General features: G+C 39.6%; 1 protein-coding gene across 1 annotated transcript in view; it reads left to right on the top strand.

Moving 5' to 3' along the window:
• Positions 1-9,528, top strand: part of nrxn3a (neurexin 3a) — a 187,108-nt gene that overhangs the window by 44,440 nt on the left and 133,140 nt on the right. The window contains 1 exon segment of the mRNA XM_076166051.1: positions 5,595-5,896. Within this exon segment, the coding sequence (XP_076022166.1) occupies positions 5,595-5,896 (302 nt within the window).

Genomic DNA, 9,528 nt, shown 5'->3' with positions numbered 1-9,528 from the left:
TACTACAGCACAGTACAGCAAAGCCAGTTTGGTAATATTGATTGAAGCCTGAAATTGTATGATACTCAAGAATAATTACAGAGAATGGCAAATATAAGGCGCCTCTCTCTCAGACTCTAAGTCTAAGTTTCTTTCCAAAGTGTTTGGCATAAATGGCATCGTGTCCCCGTCCACACTAATGGACGAGACACAGCTGTACATGAGATCGCCATAATCAAGTTGCAATCAAACATAATTTTGTCCCCCTTTGTTAAGGACAACAATAAGAGGACATAACATAACATAACTGATTTTTTAAGCATTTCAACAGAAGCCCAGAACTGCAAAGTGGACCTTTTTTGTAGTGTTAAATACCATGCAAAGTAACTTAGCTCTGCAACAAAAAAAAGATACAACACAATTGCACCCATCCGTGGATGCAATTCTGGGAGTTTTTGGTATGCTAGGCATGGGAAATCACAGTGGAAAATGTAGGCTGTGATTTTGTGTAAAACACTACTCACTTCATACAGTGCAGAAGTACTATGTGTATAACTGCCCATATTACATTACATTACGAGCATTTGGCAGACGCTTTTATCCAAAGCGACTTACATTACGTTACCACCCTTCGCAGAGGGGGGAGCAATTGAGGGTTCGGTGCCTTGCTCAGGGGCACCTTGGCAGGGACTCGAGGAAACTGCTTCAATTGTACCAGCTCAGGTTCAATGTGCACAAAAAAAATATACATTTATATAAAGAAGGGGAGAGAGAGACGGAGAAGCACAGAAACAAAAAAAATTAAAATAAAATGATATAAATTTCAAAAATAAATAAATAATAATAAATATAAATAAATAAAACTAAAACTAATGATATTAATACTTATAGCAGGACAGAGTCTTCATCTCTACAGGACAGGCTTCCACAGCAACCTGTGAGACAGGAGAACACAGAAAACTCTGGGGGAGAAGTAGAGTTAGTGGAGTTCAGTGGTAATTGAATGACATGGATATGTACAGATAGAGAAGGGAATAAGAAAGAGGAGCTCAGTGCATCATGGGAAGTCCCCCAGCAGTCTAGGCCTATAGCAGCATAACTAGGGGCTGGTCCAAGGTGAGCCTGGCCGGCCCTTACTATAAGCTTTATCAAAAAGGAAAGTTGTAAGCCTACTCTTATTCGTAGAGAGGGTGTCTGCCCCCTGAACGAATCTAAGAGATGGTTCTTCAAGAGGGGAGCCTGGTTGCTGTGTGCTCTGCTGTCTTTTTACTTCATTAGAGATCATCACTGAAATGTCGAGCTGCCTAGGGTGTGATGGGTTTCAGACCAATCCAGTCATAGCCCTGATCCACATCTAACCCAATCAAGCCAGTTCCACTGTGACAAACCTTTGTGGAGTATGTGTTTTGTCTTTGCTGTATTAGTTTAAACAATGCTTTAGAGTGCAATTTCTTAATTTGACCTACCGACATGCAGGTTAGTAAGTGTATAATGTAACACAGATGAGACAATAAGACATACTCTATGCCATTCACCCTGTGACGTTTGATGTTTGCAGTGGACATTTCCCTTTTGAATTAAATGTTACTCCTTTGTTATATGTGTTTATTGTACTGTTGCACTATAGCACTTAAGTACTTTATTTTTGTGTAGTGCGGTAGTCTGGGACAGTAGTAGCAGTGTGGTACAGTAGTAGGAGTAGTGGTGATCACGTCAAGGCTGATCATGGAGCTGCTGACTGTGTGGGATAAGGTCTTTCCTGAGGTGTCTGTGTTACAGACTTGCAGCCATTTTGCTTTTTTCCCCAGTCGAAGATATATTGTGACCAGATCTAAGGAAAGTCTACTCTCTCCAACTCTCTTCTAAAGACACTGTCAGTTAGTTACAAATCTCTTATCCTCAATGCTATTTCACTGTATTAGCCATTTCTTTGCTTCCCTCCTTCCATGTATTTCTCTGTCAGATCACAAGTTCAAACACTGTAACCCTGTTACCTATTTGACAGGAAACAACAGAAGGCCTTTGATGTTTTTAGATGTTATCTGCCCTCTCTGTTAAACTCTTGTGAAAATGCATTCTCTCTTTCCATTCATCTTAGCATCAATCACTATTATTTTTTACATGATCAATGACAATGATCATGATTCTGATTATAGATAATTGAGGACTGATGATAAGGCCATTTGGTTTGGTCAATTTGTAATTTGACACAATGGAGCTATTCATCTAAAGCTAGTCAAATGCTTATCTCAGCCGTATTATAGGTCCTAGCACCATTTGTCAGCTTGCTGAGAAACTACCACAACCTCTAAATTCTCTAAATCTTAACAAGGTCTCATTTGGCTCCTCTAAAGTGAAGGTCTCACAAGTGGGACACATTGGCTCCATGGTTCACAAGTGACATCCATTCACTTAAGCAGGCTTGCAGACGGCAAGAATGGAAGTGGGGTCTGACCAAGCCTGAAGTTTTTTCGACCTGCCTGATAGCTAGTTATAAACAAGCACTTCTTTCTGCTTGAAGTGCCTATTACTCAAAATTGACTAATGATAATTAGACTAATCCCAAATTCTAATTTGACAGTGGCACAGCTTTCAAACAAACCTGTAGCCACAATCAGCTTTGAGTTTGTACTAAACGACTTAATGGATTTTTATGAACAAGGTTGACAATGTAAAAGCAGTACTTGGCAACTCTACTCCCACTAGGAGAGCACTTTCAGATGTTGCAACTATGAGGAAGCCTCTGCCCTTAGTCTTTTTGAGACAGTTTCATTGGCCACTTTCTTTAAGTAAGTTTCCTCCTCCAAGCCCACTACCTGCTTGCTTGATTCACTTCCTACTAAAATTAGATGTCCAAAAGGATCTATGCCCGGTACTAGGGACCTCTCTGCTTAATATTATGAATAAATCACTCTCCATGGGGTTGTGCCTAATCTTTTAAAACAGCTGTTATTTAACCTCTTTTGAAAAAGTCTACTCTAGACCCGGTTCTGAAAAAACTGCAGCTTATTCAAAACACTGCAGCAAGACTCCTGACTAAACCTTGTAAATTTGAGCACATTACGCCAGTTCTAGCGTCGCTACACTGGCTTCCTGTGAGTGCCAAGGCTGATTTTAAGGTATTACTTCTTACCTATAAGACTACTACATGGCCTGGCTCCAGTGTATCTTTCTGACTTTATTGCCAATCACATGTCCGCATGAACCTTTCGATCTGAGCAGGCAGGTATACAGGTGTAATTATCCTACAGTTCAAGACGAAGACTTTTGGAAGTAGAACATTTTGTTCCACACTTCTTTTCTCTGGAATACACTTGCTACACCCATCACTCTCTTGAAATTTTTAAATCCCGTCTAAAGACGCACCTCTTCTCAGTATACTTTGATAATTGCTAACTCACCAATGAACAGGAAACAGTCTCCTTTTAGCAGGAGAGTGATTAGCCCACCCAGGTTTAGTTCAAGACTTAGATAGACTATGTCCACTCTCAGTCAGTGATAGTGTGAGTGTAGTGAGACGACTCTCTATCCTTCTTCAAGCCCTTAATATTATATCTTGTGACTCAACTGACCACTTCTATGGCTTATGCGCTCCACACCCTTGAGTGTGGGGTCCCCACGTCAGCTATTTTCCTGCACCTTGGCTCCTGAGCTGTCTCAAATGTAGACAGCTTCTCGTCACACACACGCCGGGTGTGTCTCTGCGGATCCCTCTGCCATCTGCTTACCCCCCCTGCAACACCATCAGCTTACCCGAATACCTCGACTGCTCCCCTAACTATCCCATGAACCGCAGCTCACCCTCACCAATATGACTGCACAGTATTGTGCTTATATCGCTCTCTCTCTCTCTCTCTCTCTCTCTGCCTGTCTCTCTCTCTTTCTATCCCTCATCTCTGTCTTGCATGTTATTTTCCAATGAATGGCTGTTTGTCTTTACTGCTCTTCATGCTTTATTGTGCCTTTGTATAATCCCACGGGAAGTTCCTTTTGCACACCCGGTCATCGTGGAGAGGTTTCCTATTTTTTTCCTTATGTTTTTCCCTGGAGTTTTTTCTTGTCTTCCTAGAGTGTTCTGGGCAGAGTCGGGAATTTTCCTGATGTTGTGGACCTGTAAAGCCCTTTGAGACATTGTATGTGATATTAGGCTATCCAAATAAAATTAACTTAACTTGACTTAATAAGAAAACTAAAATAAGCTATAATAACGTAAGAAATTGAAAATCTAAAACCTTAAATTAGGACAATGATCCAAAACCTTCAAACATAGATGCTGTCAGTACGTACAGTATATGCAGACATGTTACCAAACATTGCACCTATTCTGCAACATGCAATATTTAGAGTATATTCTAAATATTGACAATAAGCATGTTAACACCCTGTAAAGCCTGACTCATCAAATAATGGTCTGAAAATTCAATTTTTTTGAAATTAAAGTGTTTATTGCACCTTTTTACAAAATACAAAATTAAAATATTTGAAAATTATTTACAAAGAATGATTTTTCTTTTGTATCATATCATATTCGGTAGGCGTTTATGGAAAATCAGTGAACAAAATATTTTTGCTTTTTTAAACAAAAACAAATACCGGTATGTATTATTATTGGAACATTTTGATATATAAAATGATTTTTTTTAAATTTTCTTAAACAAGAGCCCATTTACAAGCTCTCTATTTTGCAATATTTGCACTATTGCACTATTTTGCTACTTTTCATCTCCCACAGTATACATGTGAGAAATGAGTGCGTGTGCAGTGCTTGCATCTCTTAAGGGTTTCCCATGTTGGGGAATGACCAATGCAATCCTTTTTTCACAAAATGGATTTCTCTATCTTGCAATGTGTTCAATCAGTTTTTTACTGTACACTGTATACTGTACTGTACGCTAAGACCTGCAGTATCACTTATGAAACACACATTTTCAACACAATCTTTTTTTGAAATCAGCTACGAAATATAAACTGATTATAAGTTGCTTCAATACAGTAAATATTCATATTGAAATATCAGTAACAATATAGAAGTTATTGTGACCGTAACTTATTTAATATTAGCAAAGATGTCCCTACCAAAAACTGTCAGAGCTGCTCCGTGACGATAGCCATTTTGGATTTGGCTTTTAGGTCATTTTACTGCCTGCAGTGCCTGGAAAATCTACAAGATGGCAGAAGACACTAACACATTCCATGCAAAAGGTTTTTCAGGGAAAGTGCTCGTCATTTGGATAACGTAGAGGTCTCAGAAACTCCTGTATCAGTGATGATACACTTGGCGTTATATTAAGTTGTGTTGTGTTTTGGAAACAAAACCATGTGTAAAAGATTAAAGATTGTAAAACATTGTCAGCATGACTCAATTTCTGTTTGTCATAACGGGTTCAACATTAGAGCTGCAGTATTTTGTTAACATTTTCAATGATAAAATGACAGGACAAACAAGTTAGATGATGAGTGTGCAAAAGTGCCTTGATTTGATACATTGTCATCAGTCAGATGATCAGATGATCATCAGTGGTTGATGGTTCAGATTATCAGTGAGCTGACGAGTAAGGTGATGAGTGGACAATCACTTACCAACAGCTTTCTTCTGTTGATTTTTCTTGTTACAGCGAGGGAGGAAAACGTGGCCACATTCCGTGGCTCAGAATACTTCTGCTACGACCTTTCCCAGAACCCAATTCAGAGCAGCAGCGACGAGATCACACTCTCTTTCAAGACATGGCAACGCAACGGCCTTATCCTTCACACTGGCAAGTCAGCCGATTACGTTAACCTTGCACTGAAGGATGGTGCTGTTTCCCTGGTGATCAACTTGGGCTCTGGAGCCTTTGAAGCCATCGTAGAGCCAGTTAATGGAAAGTTCAATGACAACTCCTGGCACGACGTCAAAGTGACTCGCAACCTCCGGCAGGTAAAGTACCAGAATAATAGCTGTTACAACACTGTGGCTAGCTTGGTGGTTCAGGATGTATTTATTAAGGTGCTAACACCACTGCTAAATATGCTCAAGTGTTGAAAAGTTAAAGGGAAGTTTAAAGATAATTCTGGTTCATGTGGCCCCCTTTAACTTCAAAAAAAATTCCATCCAAAGAAAAACACTACAACAAAAAATGTTTGCGGCTGTTGAGACTGAGGTGCTTCATGGATACATGTCATGTGGTCTCATACTAACAGTATTTTGCCATTGTTTCATTCTTAGTCATTTAAACGTATCCAAGCACATGGAAATGAAATATGATTAATGCAGTGAAGTTACATCTCTCACATGACAAAACCCCCAATGTTCAATTAAGCATTTTACCATTTTCCTGAAAAAAAAAAAAAAGAGTCAAAGTTTTAAAGAATGTGAGATTTAAACTAGAGCCACAGCAATTTTCCAGTTGGCACTCTCCTATATGTTCATCTGTCACTGCATGTGTCATTGTTGGCCAAGGTCAATGCCATGTTTTTCCTTCCCTCTGCCTACCTCCACATCACAACAAGGGGATGGTTAATGATGTAATCTGTCAGTCTTCTGATGGATAATCGTCTGAAATACAGATTTGTCCACATCATGGAATCATGGAACCATTTCTGTACATGTTAATTCATTGATATTATCGATGGGACTTAACTGACTTCATATACTAAGACCTCTATTCTATTTGAGAAATGAAGTGTAGAAAAAAATCCTGTAGGTGTCTCCCTTTGGCAGGAAATTTGACTTTGAGTTGATTAATCTACACTCATGTCTAATTTATAAGCATTATTAGTTAAAATCTTTCTGCAAGATCCACCAACAGACCCTTTTTGTCACAATCATAAACTTTGCCAGTTTCAGTTCAGTTTCCCCTTTACTTTTAGAAACTCATGACTAAAGAAATGTATCATTATTTTATACATTAACACCCTCACTTAATTTACTCACTCTTAAAGCATTTGTCTCTTCCTTACTCAACTTTATTTTCAACAAAGCAATCAGACATTGGATACGCTCTGGTAAACACACTCCACTGTCTGGTAGATATCATTCATATTGTCCTCTTTTGGTTTGCTGTGGACTCCTCTCCTTTTTTGACTTAAATGCACCATTCTGAAAATGTACTAAATGGGTACTGTACTTTGTAGATATCATGTCTGTCCTTTGTTCGTCTATTCCCACTGCATCTATTCTCCTCTTGAACTTTACTTCTCCACCTTTGTCTCTTTTCTAGTCATCCATCATCTCTGCTTCTCAGGGTAAAGCTGCTGTAGCTCTGACAGTGGTTTCCTGTTGCCAAAATCAGAGACTCAGATGGATGTAACCTTCATTCACCCTCTCAAACACAGGAAAATGTGTCATTGCATTACAAGACTAAGTCTTGAATTGAATTGACATATTGAAATCTACAATATAAATGAAGATCAAGTTGAAAAGGACAGTTCAATATTTTACTCGAGCAAAAATGGTCCATCTTTGAATCTTCATGGCTTTCTACATGAAGGTCAATAAAAAACCATACATCATTTTCTTTGTTGAAGCTCACTGTTGAAAACCCATGAAAACTAACCACACATCATATCTCCCACCCACAGTGTCATCCAATAATCTTCAAATATTAAGTGACCTAACCAACAGTACTGGAGTGGTGGATTAAGTATCTCAAAGCTTTACTAAAGTAAATGTAGCAATAGATCATAAATACAACACTGTGCGCTGCTCAACTCACTGCCACAGGGACACTCTATGCTCTGCTCCCTTCTTCATATTTTTTCAGTGTGTGGCCTGTGCCATCTTTTCTTTGCGTGTGTCATGCCATGTGTTGTAAGACTGACTGAGGATTTCCATAATGTTGGCAAAATGTTTTCAGTCATTTACAAAACAACAGAAACTCAAGCAGTGAATCCACCACTTTGTTTGGACTAGTGCTTTAGGTGTGATGAAAGTTCATTACAAATCAAATGAATTATTATCATTATTATAATTTACTATTCTTACTGATGTTTGTCACTGTAGCTAAAGGCCATCTGGCGATCAACTTTTCGGGTGGATCGCTAGATGGTCGCTAGATAATAGTAAAGTAAATATGACTGATTATAATAATACGAATTGTAGGACAGGGTCTTCATCTCTACAGGACAGGCATAAGAAGAAGAGCACATCAAACTGGGAAAGAAGTCAAGTTAGTGATATGAATGAATGATGCAATGACATGGATATGCACAGATAGAGAGGGGAAGGGGGGGGGGGGGGGGGGAAGGAGCTCTGTGCATCATGGGAAGTCCCCCAGCAGTCTAGGCTTATAGCTAGCTCATAACTAGGAGCTGGTCCAAGGCAAGCCCGGCCGGCCTAACTATAAGTTTACCCAAAAGTGAAGTTTGAAGTCTACCCCCTTGACCGAATCTGTAATACGGTTCCACAAGAGAGGAGCCTGATAACTAAAGGCTCTGCCTCCCATTCTCCTTTTGGAGATACTAGGAACCACACGTAAACCTACATTCTGGGAGGGCAGTGTTCTGGGGTAATATGGTGCTATAGCTCTGTAAGGTAAGATGGAGCGTGCCCATTACAAACTTTCAAAGTAAGCAGGAGGATTTTAAATTCTATTCTGGACTTTACTGGAAGCAAGTTAAGCAAAGCAAAAATGGGAGGAATATGATCTCGTTTCCCTAGTTTTTGTCAACACTTGCAGCTGCAGTCTGGACCAGCTGGAGAGTCTTATAAGAGAGATAGAGACTTATTAAGGCAGCCTGATAATAATGAATGACAATAATCCGGCCATTGATTTTCTGTATCATTCTGTAACATCATGAAGTGAAAGAATGCCATCTTTGAAATTCATTGTATGTGGGTTTTATGTGTTGTAGGAGTTAAATGACAAATCCTGATCAAACAAGACTTTTACATTCTTAACTGTGGAACTGGAGGCCAAGGCAATGTCATCCACGATGCCTATCTCATTAGATAATGTGTTTCTGAGGTGTTTGGGGCCAAGCACAATAACCTCAGTTTTGTCTGAGTTACATAGGAAAAAATTCCAGGACATCTGGCAGGAGTCCCGTGGCAGGCAGCCGGTAGGCAGACTGTAGCCGGCACCCAGCGCTTTTTGGCAACTGTTTGGCTGCCAGTCCACAGGGGGGACTCCCATCGGCTACCTTCTGGTTCCCAAGCCAAGTCCCCTAAGGACTCCATACAGGGCTCAAACCGGCTACCCTCTGGTCCCTATGGACTCAGCCACTGCCTCCCCAACATGGACAAACAGAAAATGATCTGACAAATACAACCTTAACCAGTTTAATACAGTTCATCTAATGCCAATTATACATTCTAGTCTCTGGAATAGAATGTAGTGGTCAATGGGGTCAAATGCAGCGCTAGCATCTTTTTTTAATAGTGACTTTCAAACAAATCAACATGTGGAGGTGAGCTTAGCTTATGGTGACAATGCCAATTTTCAGTGCAACAATATTTCTACCAAAAAAACTAAATGAGTAATTGGGACTTCCACAACATCAGTTTGTCTGATTAGCTTCGATGAAGGAGTTATTGATTTAATTAAACTTTATGAATAAGCTCTTAGCGAC

This window comes from Genypterus blacodes, unplaced genomic scaffold (genome assembly GCF_046128005.1).
Source record: "Genypterus blacodes isolate CSIRO-AG114 ecotype Tasmania unplaced genomic scaffold, CSIRO-AGI_Gbla_v1 ptg000154l_1, whole genome shotgun sequence".
Classification (NCBI taxonomy): domain Eukaryota; kingdom Metazoa; phylum Chordata; class Actinopteri; order Ophidiiformes; family Ophidiidae; genus Genypterus; species Genypterus blacodes.
Note: the sequence above shows the minus strand (reverse complement) of the source record. Positions and strands in the feature narration are given on the sequence as shown.